Below are 17,862 nucleotides of genomic sequence, written 5' to 3'. Positions count from 1 at the left end.
ATATTGCAGGGTCAACGGATCAAAGTGGAAAACGTCCTTGTCCCACTGTAGCACTCTAACAGTTAAGAAAGTGCTGCACATGCGCAGAAGACCAAATGGTCTTATGGAGCATTCATGGAGACAGTGCAGTAGCACACTCCATATTTCAACAAAAGTAGTCGGATGCAAAGTTTTTTTTTTGCATGATGCCGCGGGAGCAACACTTACTACCTTATGATAATGCAAATATTGATAGTGCTAATGCGAGAATCCCACAGTGGTTCCATCCTCAGTCACAACCATCATTAGTAAAGGTAATTGCATATGCCCTGTACGCACGACTCAGAATAGAATGGAGGACTAACTATACGGCCGGGCAGACTCCTAGACTCAGTTCTAGTTAAGCAATAGTCACCTAAAGGTAAACACAGATCAGATAACAGGTGCACCATGTGTATGGCTCCACATATAGAGCTGCACTATATGGCACCCACAATGACAGACTACTCTCTGAACACAAAGCAGGTGACATGAAACAAATTATATTATATTATTAAATGTAAAAAAAATTTTTGGATTCTTTACAATTCAGTACAAACCCCTGCATTCTATTTCTACTTTTATTACATTTGAATATTATGGCCTTTAAAATGCAGGCCACAAGGGGAACAAATATGCACACTTTAGATGTCATACAGCAGTGACATGTTTTACTGTTATTGGCCAACACTGTATTATTCCCCTTGTAGCAGCAACAAGAATAAAATCTATATTCAGTTTATACGGAATTTGATATTAACGTTAAATAAGAATTTTCTAGAACAGTTGAATCTGTAGTTTGTACTTCTTGCAAAACATTGAGCTCCATAAATGGACCTAGAAGAAAATGGAGGGATGGATAGTGAGCAGACCAAAATAGAGGGGAAAAAAAGATCATTATGAAGAAATTGCATTAAAATAGGACTGCATTATTTTAAAGTGTGCAAAGAGTAGGGAAAGCAGATGGACCCAGCTGTGTGTCCTATTCTGATTCTGATTACTTTCCTTGTGTGCGCAGCTTATTTATTCATGGCAAGCTTACCGCATCCTAAAAAAACACAGCACTAAAATTAATGGACTGCTGCTCAGCTAAGAAAACTCCAATAGTAGAGTAGGTTAGGCAAGAAAAATACAAGGAGCATTATAGGGAAAGCCAATACTGATGCAGAAAGAAAATTAGGAAAACTTTTAAACCAAGAAACAACAAACATATTACCGATTTCTTGCAAATTAATTTAAATAAGAATCGGAATAAGAAACAAGTTCTAACACTTAATATGATAAATATTATATTCAGTATGTCAGGTAGGTGACAGGAGGTAACCTCAGCCTTTCCTCCCCGCCTCCATGACTTCTACCACACTGCCCCAATCTATAGAACACACTCCCTCGCTCTGTCAGACTCTGCCCTATTAACCTTAGTTTACAGAGCTCTACCTTTGTAAACCCACTTGTATCAACTCAATTACCCACTCCTACTCTTTCCCTTTTAGAATATAGGCTCCAGCGACAGGGGGCCCTGCTCCTCTAGGGTATGCACTAAGAGATGCATGGACCAATGCTAAGTAGCATTAGCCCTCTCCTGGAACCCCTGGCTGGCGAGAACCAAAGTAACAAAAAAAAATGGAAACGTGGCTCCTATAGTTTATAATAATAGTGGTGGCACACATTTTATTACAAAAAATAGGAGTGAGCCCTCTTTGTCTTAATACCTAATATATATGTGTCCCCTTAAAAAGAATAAATCATTTCTGGGCCCGTTTATTTATCATAGCAAATATTTGTGCTGTTTTTGTAATAATTATTTGGCACCATGGTTTCTTTAGTTTAGTGGTTAATGCTACGATCCATCCTAGAGTTAAACATGAATAATAAAAAATTCCCAGTCTAAGCTCTATAGACAAGCAGCCAATCAGAAGTGTTCTCTCATTGTTCACAACTCATTGCTTGTACGTTTTTTTTTTATATCTCAATTTATAGGATTAGGCCAGATATAGTCAAGATGAGATGAAAAGTAGTATTAACCACTACATAACATAAAATACGGGGCCAAATAGTATTTAAAAAAAAAAGACAGCAGAAAGAATATAAAAAATATGAGGGCCACAAAAATTATTTATTCTTTGAAAGGTTTCACATATTTATCAATATGCTATGTCCGCTACCCCCACACCACCACCCCCCAGACCAGCAACAGTTTTCTATAAGCTGCATGCGGTTTGCCTTAACTTGATTTAATACAGTATGCAGTGATTTCAAAACAAGCATTTAATACATAAATCTGCATTACTTACATTGATCCCACATCCTCTTCCCATTTTCTAACTATCAAACTGTCCATCACTCTGTTCTTCCCCACATCATCAGATCTCTAAATATACTCCTGCAAAACATCTTTAACAAGCAATGATAGCCTTCTCCTCGCTTACAATCTCTTTGACTTCTATGCTGAACCCCGTATACAGAAATCTCTGCCTCACCTATGTGCAGTATTCCCAGCATGCATTGTATGCTCACTCAACTCTATAAAGAGGCTTCATCCATCTCTTTCTGAATGTTTTTAGAATATCATCTCTGGTTATGACTATAGGACCATATTCTTAAACCAATCCGGTCTCTCATACGCTTTCCTGCACTTTTACTGTAAGCTACAGTATATAAGGGAAGCACATTTGTAATATTTCTTATAGTTTACACATGTAATACTATTTCTATTCTCCCCAATAGAAAATATAGCTGTAATATCAAGTAAATAATTGTAACTATATTACCGCTAAAATAATAATAATAATAATAATAATAATAATAATAATAGCTTTAACCATTTAAATTGTGAAGGAGGTTCAACTAAACCCATCATCACTTTAGTTCTGCTAACCAAAATGTTTTTGTCATCTGCAATAATAAGGACTGGCACCAAATTATTAAAAACAATTGATAACTCATGACATTCAAGTTGTAAGCATAGCTAAACACTGCCATCTAGTGTAAATGCATGGTAAATGCATCCAGGAAGGTAATGAAAGAGAATCACATAACTGTAATTCAGAGTTATACAATTATGCATAAATGCATAATCTAACATAAAAGAATTAATAGAGGCGAAGGGAAGAAAGATAGGAAAATGCCACTATATGTAGTAGGTCTGTAATAGGAGCTAAAATATGGAGATGGATACATAAGTCACTTTCAGACCTTCTGTAGATCCTGGGATAAGTGCATATTACAGTATTAGCTTATTTGCTTTAAAAAACACTGTTGTTAAAGGACCCCCTCAGTTAAAAGAGAAAATCCAAGATAGAAGAATGACAAATACACTATTTTGTTGCCTCCCCTATATTCTTTGGGATGAGTACGGGTGGTCGGCACTTGGGATCCCGGCGGTCAGAATGCCAATGCCGGCATCCTGACAAGGTTAGGATACCGACACCTGTTGGTGAGTATCCCAACCCTCCCCCCTCTTCCTACCCCAACTCTCCCTCTCTGTGCGTAAACCTAACCTCTCCCCCTAGTGCCTAAATCTAACCTCTGCCTCCCCGCACCCTAAACCTAACCCTCCCTCTTAGTGCCTAATCCTCCTCTGAGTGCCTTCCCTAACCCTAATGCTAACCCTCCCCCTAAGCCCGCTACTTACCTTCAAGATTCCGGTGGTCGGGATGCCGGCGCCGGGATTCTGAGAGGTGCCGTTATTCTGGCGCTGGCGCCGGAATCCCCGTGGTCGGGATATTTACTGCATCCATTGCTATTCTTGGACCTCCTGTTCTCATCAAATGCAGATATGATGATGCAAAAGACAAAAAAAAAATTCCTGGCGCCAGACACTTTGACACTAAGAATACAATGAAGCAGCCTAACCTGAAAGAGGACTGCCAATCCTCTAAAGATAACCAAAAGGAATATTTGCACAGGTGGCACTTAATTGCACAAAAATAACATTAATACTATAAAAATATAATATTACACATTTATTACATTCAATCAATGAAATTGTAACTAGCGGACAATTGAGATCATTTGCTGATTTTGATATTCCACATAAATAATTTTTTATGTATTTACAAGTATGTCATTTTATTTCTTCCATACCACAATCAATGTCTGAGACGCAAACCCCTGACCAGATAGCAACATTACTCACGTTTCTATGCCAAAACATTTATCGCACTAAATACCTTTATAAATAACTTATTTATGTTAGTTAACTCTGAAAAACTGTGGGAGTTGACTACCCGAAGTTGGAAAATAGATGTGTCACAATGTTCCTCTTATTCAGATATTCTCTGTAATTTCGAGTCCACAATGAAATGGTTACAATCGGCGATGTTACAAGAGGTACATTTTAAAACAATTAGTAGAGCTTACAGTATATTTCCCAGCTGCAAAGAAAGCACATGGTTCCTATTGAAACAGGTCAATGTCCCAAATGCCGGTATCATTCTACTTCTTTTTACCACAATTTTTGGTAATGCACAAAAACATGCAGATTTTGGAACAAAATAGTAGTCTATATTAATTCTGTTAACTTTGTCTGTGCAACCTTAGCTCTTGGCATTACTAAGCGCTAATTTCAAAAATTGGGATTTGGGCCCAGACAAAAAATGTATTCTTTCATTACTTACAGTGATTGTAACTGTTGCAAAAAATAAAATAAAAAGACCATTACGAAAGTGGATTAAATCTGCCCCTACACTCATTGAGGTTAAGGCTGGATAATTGCAATTATTATATTTTGATCGTAGATCTGCTACGCTACATAGAGAGTAGGGAGTAAAAAAAATTCCACACAAAATCGGAAGTATACGTGGCCCAACTGGAACCTCAGATTCAAAAGCATATTCGTTGATTGGCCGAGAGACAGTCACTCTCAGCCAACCAGCAGCCTGTTACCATGGTAGCGGTCGCTGGCTGAATTAGACACTTCGGATCCAAAACACGGGAAATCCAACACCGCGAGGATGGTGTTTTACCCAGTTTTTGGATCCAGAGTGGGCGAGAAGATCCGAGCCGGGTCCCAGATCTACTCAGAACAGGTAGGTTGTTCGGGTGGGTTCGGTTCCCAGGAAACCGGACCTACTCATCTCTAGTTACAAATGATCCAACTACAGATGTGTCCACATACATCTATCCTCCATGTGCTACAAATCGGGCCACACAACGCAGGAGCTCCGTGTGCCTCGGTAGCGCCGAGCGTCTTTCGTGCAACTTTTTACCTTCAATGCATCTTATTCACACAGTAACGTGAATAAGCTGCTTCTGCTGATAAAAATGATATGCAGCATGCCCATGTTCTCTGTGTATCTGCAGGTGTATCTGCATGTGAAATGCTACGTTACAGTGTCAGTGGCTGTAACACTGTATCGTAGCGTTTCGAATGCAGATACACCCGCAGACGCACAGAGAACATAGGCATGATGCATATAATTTTAATCAGCAGAAGCAGTTTGTGCATTCTGTTCGCATCACTGTGTGAATAAGACGCATTTGAAGGTAAAAAGTCGCACAGAAGATGCTCTGTGCTACAGAGTCACACCACAGTATGGTGCGATTAGAAGGGCTGCTTAACGCACAAGGAGGATAGATGTAGGAGGACACATCAGTACTGTATAATGCAAACTGTGACAATTGCAAGAATCACAGTATGTATGAGATAATGTACTCTTGCATTTTCAGAAGGAACATCTAAATACCCTGGATAAAATATAGTAAGGAGTGTATTATCCCTTACAATAATTAGAGTTACGGTATAACAAACCTCAGTTAACTCTTTTTCGAGGTCCATAGGGTCCACAGGATCTACCTTGGGTTAAGTAGTGGAAACGATCCATTGCACCAAACAGATTCCCGCTTTGAAGCTCCCAGCATGCATCAGTCTTCCGCCCTACATAACCTGCCCCCAGCCAGATGCATTCAGTTTGTAAACAAGCCTAACGGCTAGAGGCAGAAAGTGGAGAAGGAAGTACATTGCACACAAGAAACACTCAACATACGAAGAGGGAATCAGTGATACAAAAAAAGCAAAAGAATAGATCCCAACTGAGGTCAGGTGCGTCAAGGAGGGTGCCTCGAAAAAAAATGAGTTAACTGAGGTATGTTATACCATAACTCTATTTTTCTTCTTCAGGGTCCATAGGGTCCACAGGATCTACCTTGGGGACGTCCTAAAGAAGTTCCCTTAAGAGGGTGGGGAAGCTCCTGCGCATAGAGGAGAATCCGCCCACAGGAAGCATCATGGGAGGCAAAAGTATCAAATGCATAGAATTTGATAAAAGTATTAACAGAAGACCAAGTGGCCGCCTTGCACAGCTGTTCAGCCAAGGCGCCATGTCTAACCGCTCACGATGCTCCCACAGATCGAGTAGAATGTGCAGTCACCTTGTTTGGGACAGGTAGACCAGCCTGTGTATAGACCTAAGAAATATTTGTACGCAGCCAGCAGGCTAAAGTCTGCTTGTTTGTTGCCCAGCCTCGTTTGTGAAACCCATATAACACAAAGAGCGAATCTGATTTCATGATCGAGCTGGTACGAGCCACAAATACGAAGGGCTTGAACCATATCCAGGGAAGACAGGTCTGAAGACTGAAAGGCCGGAACTACAAGCTAATAATTTATATGGAAACGGGAAACCACTTTTGGAAGGTAACCCGCCTTAGTACAGGACAGCTCTGTTTTGATGGAAAATCAAATATGGAGAGCGACATGACAGAGCTGCCAAGTCAGAAACTCTACAAGCCGAGGCGATAGCGAGGAGAAAAAGTGTCTTTGCTGTCAACCATCTTACGTCCACTGTATCCAAAGGTTCAAAGCAAGCCGTCTGCAATGTCCTGAGAACCAAAGTCAAATCCCATGGTGCCACCGGAGGGGCAAATGGAGGTTGTAGCCGGAGAACCCCCTGCAGGAATGTTCCAACATCCGGCAGAGGGGCAATTCTGTATTGGAACAAAACTGACAATGCAGATACCTGCACTCTCAAGGTAGCCAGTCGAAGACCTAAGACCTAATCCCGCCTGAAGAAAAGCAAGTATTCTTGCGACCTTGAAAATCCTAAGGGTCATATTTTCTGTGAGAACACCAAAGAAAAAATTAATGCCAAATTCTGTGATAGATGTGGGCGGAAGCAGGCTTCCTTGCCTGAATCACAGAGGCCGAGAAACCCTTTGCCTTGAGGACGACAGACTCAACAGCCATGCCGTCAAAACCAGCCGAGGTAAACCCGATATAGGCAGGGACCCTGCACTAGCAGATCCAGCCTTAGAGGTAGTGGAAGTGGAGTGTCTGTGGATAGACATCAGGTTTTAGAACCAATGCCTCCTGGGGACAGGCAGGGGCTATTAGTATTATCCTGCCGCCTTCCTGCTTGACTTTCGGATGACCCTTGGGAGGAGGGAGATTGGAGGAAACAGGTATGCTAACCTGAAAACCCATCTCACCGCCAGAGCGTCCACGAAGGCGGCTGAGGGGTCCCTCATTCTGGACCCGTAACTGGTTACTTTGCGCTTGTCACTTGACACCATGAGGTCTATGTCCGGTACTCCCCACCTGTCCACCAGGAGTTGAAAGGCATCCGGATGATGAGCCCATTCTTTGGCGTGATGTCCCTGCGACTAAGGAAGTCTGCTTCCCAGTTGAGAACACTTGGGATTATTATTGCCGAGATTGCCAGAAGATGGTATTCTGCCCACAGCAGAGTTTCCGCCACCTCCTTCATGGCTGCCAGACTTCGTGTGCCTCCCTGATGATATAGGCCACTGCTGTCATGTTGTAGGAGTGAACCTGGACAGGCCTTCCCTGTAGTAGGTCCTGCACCAGTATGAGCACTCTGTGTACTGCACAAAGCTCCAAGATATTTATTGGTAGGAGACTTTCCTGAACCATTTATCTTCCCTGAAAGGTGTGATGGCCTGTCATTGTTACCCATCCTCGCATGCTTGCATCTGTGGTAAGGGGTACCCAGGGACCCATAACAGATGACCCTTGTCTAAATGAGTCATCTCCAGCCACCAAGCAAGGCAGAGCCAAAACTTTATCCGATGATACGGACCATCCACATGAGCCAGAATCCAATCTGCAGGGACCTGGAGTGGATCTGGGCATAAGCCACCATGTCGAATGTGGATACCATGGAGCCCAGTACGTGCATTGAGTGTATTGATACTCTTTGCTTGCAGAGAAGACTGCGCACACAAGACTCTACTGCCACAATCTTGTCTTCTGGTAGAAGAACCCTCTATCCCAGAGAATCCAGCAGCTCCCCCAAGTGCACCATCTGCTGAGCTGGAGAAAGGGAGGACTTTTTCCAATGTATTATCCAGCCGTGCTCTTGTAGGCAAACAATGGTCATCTGGAGATGACATTGTAACATCTCCTGAGATTGTGCAAATATCAAGAGGTCGTCCAAATATGGCAGTATCCTGACTCCTTGTCGTCTGAGATGAGCCGTCATGACTGCCATTATCTTGGTAAATACCCAAGGGGCTGTGGCCAGACCGAAGGGTAGAACCTGAAATTGGTAATGTTGCTGATCTACCGCCAATCTCAGAAATCTTTGGTGGAATCGTGCAATTGGAACATACAGATTTGCATCCTTTATGTCCAGGGAGACCATGAAATCCCCAGACTCCATCTCCAGCATAATTGACCGTAGGGTTTCCGTACAGAAGTTTGGCACCTGGATGAATCTGTTTAGAGACTTCAGATTCAGGATAGGGCGGTGCGACCCATTTGGTTTTTGAATCAAAATAAATTTGAACAATAACCCATTCCCTGTTGTGTCACAGAAATGGGGACTATGACTCCTGACTTCAGGAGGGCCCCAACAGACTACCGGTAGACCAAAGCCCTGACCAGGTCTGAAGGAAGGTTTGTTTCCAAAAACCTCTGAGGGGGATGCCTCAGTAACTTGATGGCATAACCCTGAGAGACCAGCTCTCGAACCCAAGCATCCGTAGTTCTCCGATACCAGGCCTGGACGAACTGTAAAAGTTAGCCTCCAACCCTGAGACCCCCAGGGGGAGGCCTGCCCCATCAGACAGTAGACTTACTATCTGGCTTGAAGGCAGGACGTTTGCTTGACCAAGATTTATTGGGCTGATGTGTCCTGCGGGCATGACTCTGTATAGTAAGACCAAGAACTCTGATAGTCAGAATCTGAAGAGGAGTAAAAGTCATCATGAGGCAACCTGTTATGCCCCTGCTTTGCCGCCATCTGTCTATCTGGCTGTGGCAGCATATTCTGACTAGAGTGAGCAGTAGAATTAACTCAACAGGAATTCATGGGGGGCATAAATATATATATATATATATATATATATATATATATATAGATAGATAGATAGATAGATAGATAGATAGATAGTAGGATGCAACTGCTGTGAATACCCAATAGCTTGGGGAAATACCGCTGCCAGAGCCCGCACTTCTCCTTTTTTTCCCACTACATGCGACAAAACCTGATACCACCCAGGTGGTTCTAGCGCTGGAGCTCTAGATGTACTGGCGTGACATCCTACTCAGACAGGCCTGCCAAACAAGATACGCATGATCTTAGTACTGGCATATCATCCTTCTCAGCTACACCTTTAGACATGAAAAATGTATAAATGGTATAAGGTGTACAGTATAAATGCAATGTGACCGCTCATTAATGAAACCCCCAACACCTCTCAGAGGGATAAGGAGAAACACAGTGATAGGTATAGAAAGTATGGTGGTCGCTTACATCAGCTTAATGATATTGCTCAGGTGCTTGTAAAGGGTGGGGTTTATACTGAACCACAGAAAAAAGAAGAAGATTCCCTCCAGCACACTGCAGCAATATTAGCAAAAATACTTGAATCCTACATGATAATAGAAATTCAGTGGTATTGGTTGCATACATTTGCAAATAAATGTTTAAGCGCCGAGCCAGCGTCAAGGCTCCTCTATACCTTAATGTTCGGGACGCCGTATAGAGGAGCCTTGACGCTGGCCCGGCGCTTAATCATATATTTGCAAATGTATGCAACCAATACCTATGAATTTCTATTATCATGTAGGATTCAAGTATTTTTGCTAATATTGCTGCAGTGTGCTGGAGGGAATCTTCTTTTTTCTGTGGTACAGTGATAGGTATAACTGACAGTTTGGAAACAAAAAGGCAGTACAAATACAGCAGCTAGCATTTAAGTCACATACAATGCATAAAAACGCACAATTGCTATTGAAAAAGGACTCAATCAACTGACCAGACCCGCTGGAGTAATGGTAGGATATAGAGTGCTATATACCAGACTCAAAGGAGAGGTATACAGGGAGGCCGACCAACCTCTGAGACCAACAGCAACAGCAGTACACACACAAATGCGATCTGCGAGTGTCTCACCATGAGGTGGTCAAATATAGCAAACCAGACGCTGAAATCCGTACCGGAAGATGCTTCTGGGTTGGGGGAGGAGTGGTCGGGGGTGCGCCTTATCTCCCCTAAGCTGCAATTTTGACGGCACGGGTACGTTGCCCTCGTTGTAATAGATGCTAACTAGTGAGCTCTGGTGCGTCTACTACCTGCCCCGGCGATAGATAATAAGGACCCGGCCGACTTAGTGAGGACAGATCACACGAGGCCTTCCGCCGCAGCTGCACCCGATGCGTCTCCTACACCAGATGCCAGGACTGCTGCGCACTTACTGTATCTGTCATCTCCATGCCAGACTTGCAGTCTGGACCTCAGCACAGGCGCTAGCTAAGCCATACTGAGGCCCGCCGAGAACCTCACGGCATATAGTGATACTGGTGTTTCGATGTCGGCGGAGGTAGTAGGAGTCACAGTACCTGCATATTTAACGGCGCCTGGTACTACTAAACTCGATAGTTCAGAAACTAAGTAAATCATAAAAGAAAAAAGCCTGGGACTGCCTAGGCAGTCCCGCTATATAACAGGTGCATCTGGATTCTTGCCGCGCACCAAACAAAAAAACTGAATGCCTGTGGCTGGGGGCAGGGTATATGAGGAGGAGGACCGATGCATGCTGGGAGCTTCAAAGCTGGAAGCTGTTTGGTGCAATGGATTGTTTCCACTACATACCCCAAGGTAGATCCTGTGGACCCCATGGACCCTGCATAATGAACATTAAAAGTGACGACATCGCAGCTCTGCAGTTATAATTAAAAGAACTCCGTTTATATACAAACACTATTTACATGATTTTATGCATAGGCGCTGGAAGGGGGGGGGGTGTAAGGGCATGGCACGCCCACACCACCCCCAAAACATTTCAGAGGTGCCCGTCACTGTAGGACAGAGCCGGATTAATGGAAGGAAGAGCTGTATCTGTTCCGGGACATAGAGTGCAGGACTTCCTAGTACCGCCAGAAGTAAGGTGCTGGAGCTCTGCCTCCCACCTTCCAAGATCACGGCTGCCTGCACTGTCCTACAGCAGCAGTATGTCTGTCATCGGGAGGTCATCAGGAGGCTAGTGCGTGTCACAAAGAAGATGAGCCTAATGGGGCACTGTATGACATAATTATGGGGCACTGTGTGGCATAAATGTGGTGCACTGTATGGCATAATTCCTGTGGTGGTCAATGTGTGTTTGGTAGAGGAATGTAGCTGGACTGTGGTGCTGGTGGGGCACTCCAAAAAATCTGGGGCCGGCCCTGATTATTAGGAGGTATTTCATCAATTTGTCTGGTTTGATACAGTTAGGAAAGCAGCAGGCTTCGTGTTGCATGATGTTCTCATTAGTCCTAGAGCGAGGCACAGTGCATCATAGCGATAAACACCTAAGCCAGACTAGAACTCATGAGAGCATGCGGGTAATCATCCTCCATTCTCCTTTCCTGGATAACTTGTCTGTATAGGGATGCGCTACTGGCTGCATGTGATCCCGGAGCTACCCAGTAGCGCTGTGTCAGTGTTGTGTTTGAGAGAAGAGAGGGCCTGATTCAGAGCCGGACGCTATTTGCGGTCGTTCGTTCTGAAAAAAGGGGTGGCTATTCAAATGAACCGTTCGCTCTTTGCGGTCTGTTCATGCCTCTATGGCCCTGATTCAGAGCCGGACGCTCTGACCAGAGCGCTCGCTCTGAATCAGGGCCCACCTCCATAATTATGGAGTGTCCTCCTGGATGCTCATATAGCTGTGGGTCACCACCCACAGCATATACGAGAGTGCAGGATGATGGTCGCGATGGTCTTGACCATCGCCACTGCGAGCCGAAGCCTGCGGTTGAGTTTCTCAACCGCAAGGCCCGGAGTGATTTTGGCTCTATCAGAGCCAAAATCACTCCCACTGACATCACTAGTGATGTCAGTGGGGCCGGCTTCTGACGGTAGGCGTTCCCTTGGGAACGCCCCCGTCTGGGAGACACGCCCCCGGCACGCCCACCAAAGGGGGCGTGCTGTCAATCAACATCGACAGCACGCCCCCTTTGATCAGACACAACGAGCGAAGGAAAGTCCTTCGCTCGTCGCGTCTCGCGCATGCGCAAGACGGAGCTCCCTCCGTCGTGCGCATGCGCAGTGCAGACCATCGACCCACTTGCGAGCGGACAGCCGCTCGTGAGTGGGTCTGAATAAGGCCCTATGTCTGAACGAGCGAACAAAACTTGCGGTCGTTTTTTTGGAAACTACGCCCCCTGGCCGCTCGCATCCTACGTCATGTCCGCTATTTATTAGATTAATCGAGTACATCGACCAGCGTATGAACTGCTCGCTATTCTTGTGGTTGGTTTTTCCTACCGCAATCATGCGAGCAGTTCTGACTATAAAATAACCCAGTGACGTGGTCAATGACGCTGCTGTATTAATTATGCACACCCTTAAAACGCCCGTTTTGACCTTTAAGCACGCCTGCGTTCGGATCTCCACTCCCCGTTTTCAAGCACCTTCCCCCGTTACCACCCACATACGCCTCCTCCTGTCACTCAAAATAGCAGGCATTCGCTATTTAGCGAACAAATGATTTTTGGCCGCACTGACTGGTTCGCGCATGCGTATTACAATCCGTACGCATGCGCAGTTGTGCAAACATCGCTCGGAACGAACGAGCGGCCGCTTACGAGTGGCTCTGAATCAGGCCCAGAGTCCACATACACAGGCCAAATCAGCAAAAGCAAGGATCCCTCAGGCTTACATCTGTCATCTGGTAGATGGTGTGGTGGGTTAGGGGAGCCAAACTTTAATTATATCTTACCCCCCCAACCTACAATCGTTGTGACACCCCTGTGCATACGTAAACATGACTTGTGTATTATATTTATTTTATAGATTTAAATAGGTCACATTTTAATTTGATCTTAAAACATGTGTTAAATGCAAAATGTTTGTACTGCATTTCATCAGTGTATAAAACACAGGTGACCGCATGGTTACTTTTGCAACCCGAGTCAATTTTTGCCACTTTTAATGGAATCTGGGCTGATTGTGAAAGTTTTGGCAGTGAGTGTTCATAAACAATTACTGTACATGTTGGATACACTGGATCTTGGATGAATAACAATACAGCCTTAACAAAAATCTTGGTTTCAAAAAGGTCTACATTTTCCCTATTCATAAGAATGGCTTATTTTTACTCAGTCAGTAAACTACTATATATAGATATAATTTTGTGGGGATGTAGTTACCAGACCGGCAGATGTCATGCCGCCGGTCTGAATCCCGATGTTGAAAGTCCGAAATGGGACTTAAGATAAGCGTCGGTATTTTGAAACCTATCTTAATCCGGACGCCGGAATCCAGAAGGATGCCAGCCCGAATGAGGCAAGTCCGGGTGCCCTTAGCGTTAGCCGGTGGGGATGTTAAGTTTAGCCAGCATAGCGAGGTCAGGGTTAGGTTTTGGAGGGGCACCACTGGAGGGAGGGGAAGGGTTAGGCACTAAGGAGGGAGGGTTAGGTTTAGGCACGAAGGGGGGAGACTTAGGTTTAGGCACTAACAGGGAGTGTTAGGGTTATGCTGCGGGGTGGGGAGGGTTAGGCTACAAGAAGGGAGGGTTAGGGGAGAAGGGGGAAGGGTAAGTATACTTACCAAACCCCTGTCGGGATGCCGCTGATGGTATTTTGACATGAGGCATCCAGACAGCCACCATTACATACAGATTCCAGTTTGGGTATGATGATAATTAAGCAATTTTTCATTTTGATAGCTAAAGGGCATTATTTCAAATGCAGATAGGTCTTATGTAACAAACATGATGACCACAATTTAAGCTTCTTGACAAACACCATATACCAAAGTGCAGAAAAGTTCATTTTTCTGTAACTATATAAAGAGTAAAATACTAACCTGTTAGGATGGGATGTTGGTAACATGAACTGAAACTCAACTACACATGTGTTGTCCTTTAGCTGTCTGTGTTGCACACTGTTCAACTCATAAGCAATGTATGCTCGTCGCACATACACCTGAGAGAACATGAAAAGTCACGTGTCATAAATTTAACCTTTCTTAAATTATCCTGGCATCAGGAAAGGCGTTAGACATGTCACACCAGTACATCCTATTGCAGTTTATGCCCCTTTACAATACCAGTCCCTGGGTGGATGACTAGGTGGGGAAAGGAAAAGGGAGTGCATTATTAGGGGAGTTGGAAAGCTTTTACGAAAAAAAGGAGATTTATGTGCTTACTTGTTAAATCCTTTTCTTCGATTCCATAGGGGACACAAGATCTACGCTGGGTATAGGTGTGTTGGGATGGAGACTGGGCACTACACAGTTAACTTTGTCAGACACAGCCCAGACTCCTTTCTCCTCCTCCTATACCCCACCCCAAGCCACAGGCAACTCAGTTAAGTTAACAAGCCTAAGGCAAGGAGCAAGAATGAGGAGAAGGAAGACCGGCGCATACTCAGGTTCAAGCACACAAGAAATGTGAACAGAAGAGTCAAGAGCAGAGCAAAGCTCCACAAGCCAGGTGTATCAGGGTGGGAAGCCCTGTGTCCCCTATGGGATCGAAGAAAAGAATTTAACAGGTAAGCACATAAATCTCCTTTTCTTCTTCCTCCATAGAGTACACAGGCTCTACGCCGGTACATCCCAAAGCTGATCCCCTAAGAGAGGGGATCACTCCTGGGCTGCACTGAGGACGCTTTGCTCAAAAGCCGCATCGGAGGTGGCAAAGTTATCAAAGGGATAGAATGTCAGGAACGTAGTGGCAGAAGACCATGTGGCAGCACTACACAGCTGCTCTGCAGAAGCACCACGTCGCACACTGCCCACGAAGTGTCCACGGACAGGGTTGAATGATCCCTCACCACAAACAGTACAGGAAGATCCACCGCATCATAAGCGTGGCTAAAAGTTAAATGGATCCATCTGGCCAGCGACTGCTTAGTAGCCGGCCAGCCCCGTTTGCGTAAGTCATACGGGACAAAGAGAGAAAGAGAGCATCTGTTCTACGCAGGTCCTTTGTCCTATCTACAGACACATAAATCTGGAGGGCCCGCACGACATCCAAATAGGCCTCCTCTGGGGGAAGAATCCGGAACCTGGAAAGCAGAAACCACAATCTCTTAAATTATGTGAAATCTGGAAACAACCTTAGGAAGGTAACCTAGTCGCGTTCGAAAGGACAGCTCTGTCCTGGTGAAAGATTAGAAACGGAGAGCGACAAGACAACGCACTGAAGTTCGACACCCGTCGGGCTGAACCTATGGCAAGGAGGAAGACAGTCTTCCACGTAAGCCAAAAAATGTGTACAGTGTCCAAGGGCCCTAAGAACCAGAGACAAATTCCAAGGAGCCACCAGCGGTACAAACAGGGGTTCTATGTGGAGGATACCTTGAAGAAAGGTCAGAACATCAGGCAACAGTGTAATCTGCCTCCGAAACAGGCCCAAATCCAGCCCTGCCTGCAAAAAGGAGAGAACTCGGGAGAGTCGGAATGATTAACTAGATTAACAAAATTACTAGCCGAATACCAGTAAAAGTAAGTCATCCAAACCCATTGGTAATCCCTAGCTGAAGAGTGCTTATGGACATTAAGCATAGTGTCAATGACTGACCTGGAGAACCCCTTAGCTCTCAAGACAGATGTCTCAAGAGCTACCCTGTCAAAGCGAGACGAGCCAGATCCGGATGAAAGCACGGGCCCTGAAGATCTTACCGCAGTGGAAGATGCATAGGAGCAGACCTGTATATACACATACCAGACCCTCTGCCCCCTATCGGGAGCCACTAGCAGCACCGTGCCGCCCTCCAACTTCAATTTGCGGAGGACCTGCGGAATTAGAGAGATCGGAGGGAAGATGTACAGGAGCGGAAAGGTCCACTGAGCCTCCAGAGTATCCACCAGAAAGGCCGCCGGATCTCTGGTGCGAGAGCAGCACCTTGGAACATAGTGATTGTGCCGAGACACTATCATGTCAATGTCCAGCAAGCCCCAGTGAAGAGACGTAAGACGTCCGGATGTAGAGCGCATTCGCCCCTGGTGGCTTAGGAAGTCCGCTTCCCAATTTGGTACTCCAGGAATGTAAAAGCTGACAGGGACGGAAATGCCTCTCCGCCCATAGAAGAATATGTCTGGCTTCCCTCATGGCGGCACAACTGCAAGTACCGCCCTGATGGTTTATGTAGGCAACACCCAACGCGTTGTCGGAATGTACCTGGACAGGGCGACCCCCGAAGCAGAGGTAAAGCCCGACACAGGACCCTCTAAACTGCTCGGAGTTCCAGAATGTCAATCAGTATCTGGATCTCCCAAGCCGACCACTTACCCTGAAAAGTCTGCTGACAGGACACCACCCCCAAAGACTTGTGTCGGTGGTAAGGAAGACCCAGTCCTGAACCCAAAAGGGACAACTCTTGGTAAGATGGGACACCTGGAGCCACCACAAGAGGGAGTGACATACCTCCTGAGAGAGACCAATTATCTGAGACCTGAGTCATAGATGGAATTTGTCCCATCGGGCTAGAGTCTCCAATTAGAGAGGCCAGGAATGAAACTGGGCATACTCAACCATGTCGAAAGTGGAGACTAGAATCTGCATGCAAGAGTGAATTGACACCCAGTGGTGATGCAGAAACAAACAAATCTTGGACTGTAAGTCCCGAACCTGCCGGGAGGAACACCCGCTGAACCCTGGAGTCCGGCAAGGCTCCTAAAAGCACCAGTTTCTGAGAGGTAGTTAGAGAGAATTTATTTAAATTGATGACCCATCCGTGAGCCTGGAGAAGATCCACTGTGATTTGAAGGTGCTCCCTGAGAACCTCCTGAGACTGGGCCAGGAGAAGCAAGTTGTCCAGGTAGGGAAATATTCGGATTCCCCTGAAGATGAGCCGCCATGACTTTCGTGAAGATATGAGGAGAGGTGGAAAGTCCAAATAGCAAAGCCTGGAATTGGAAATGATCCTTCTGGACCGCAAACCTGAGGAATCAGTGATGACTGATATGGCTTGGGACATGTAAACTGGCATCCTGAATGTCTAAGGAGGCCACGAAGTCCCCCAAATCCATGGCCAGAATAATGGATCTAATCGATTCCATTCGGTACTTGGGAATCCTCAGGTTTAGAATTGGTGAGAATGGCCCCTTAGGCTTGGGAACCAAAAATTAAATAAAATTTAATTACAGAAAACAGCTTACACTGTGTGCCTGACCACAGGCACCAACAAAAAAAACTGAGTTGCATGTGGCTGGGGCGGGGTATAGGGAGTAAAGGGAGTCTGGGCTGTGTCTGACAAAGTTAACTGCATGGAACCCAGATTCCATCCCACCAACCTATACCCAGTGTAGAGCCTGTTTTCCCCATGGCAGAAGAAAAAAAAATTAGTTTTTAGGTTGCGTTTGAAGCTGTGGAAACTGGTGGATAGAGTACACATAGGCAGTGGTGAAGTCTAGGATTATAGGATTATTTATTTCATGGCACCGCTGGGCCAAA

At 45.2% G+C, this 17,862-nt stretch overlaps 1 protein-coding gene across 2 annotated transcripts in view; it reads right to left on the bottom strand.

The window, feature by feature from the left end:
* Nucleotides 1-17,862, bottom strand: part of ACACA (acetyl-CoA carboxylase alpha) — a 532,248-nt gene that overhangs the window by 349,407 nt on the left and 164,979 nt on the right. For both annotated transcript variants that reach the window (XM_088455952.1, XM_088455953.1), the window contains exon 28: nucleotides 14,271-14,389. In XM_088455952.1, the coding sequence (XP_088312078.1) occupies nucleotides 14,271-14,389 (119 nt within the window). The remainder of the gene's footprint in view (nucleotides 1-14,270; nucleotides 14,390-17,862) is intronic.

The sequence above is a fragment of the Taudactylus pleione genome, unplaced genomic scaffold (genome assembly GCF_031769625.1).
Source record: "Taudactylus pleione unplaced genomic scaffold, aTauple2 ptg000682l, whole genome shotgun sequence".
In the NCBI taxonomy this organism is placed as follows: Eukaryota; Metazoa; Chordata; class Amphibia; order Anura; family Myobatrachidae; genus Taudactylus; species Taudactylus pleione.
The sequence above is the reverse complement of the archived record's forward strand: the minus strand, read 5'-3'. Positions and strand labels throughout refer to the sequence as shown.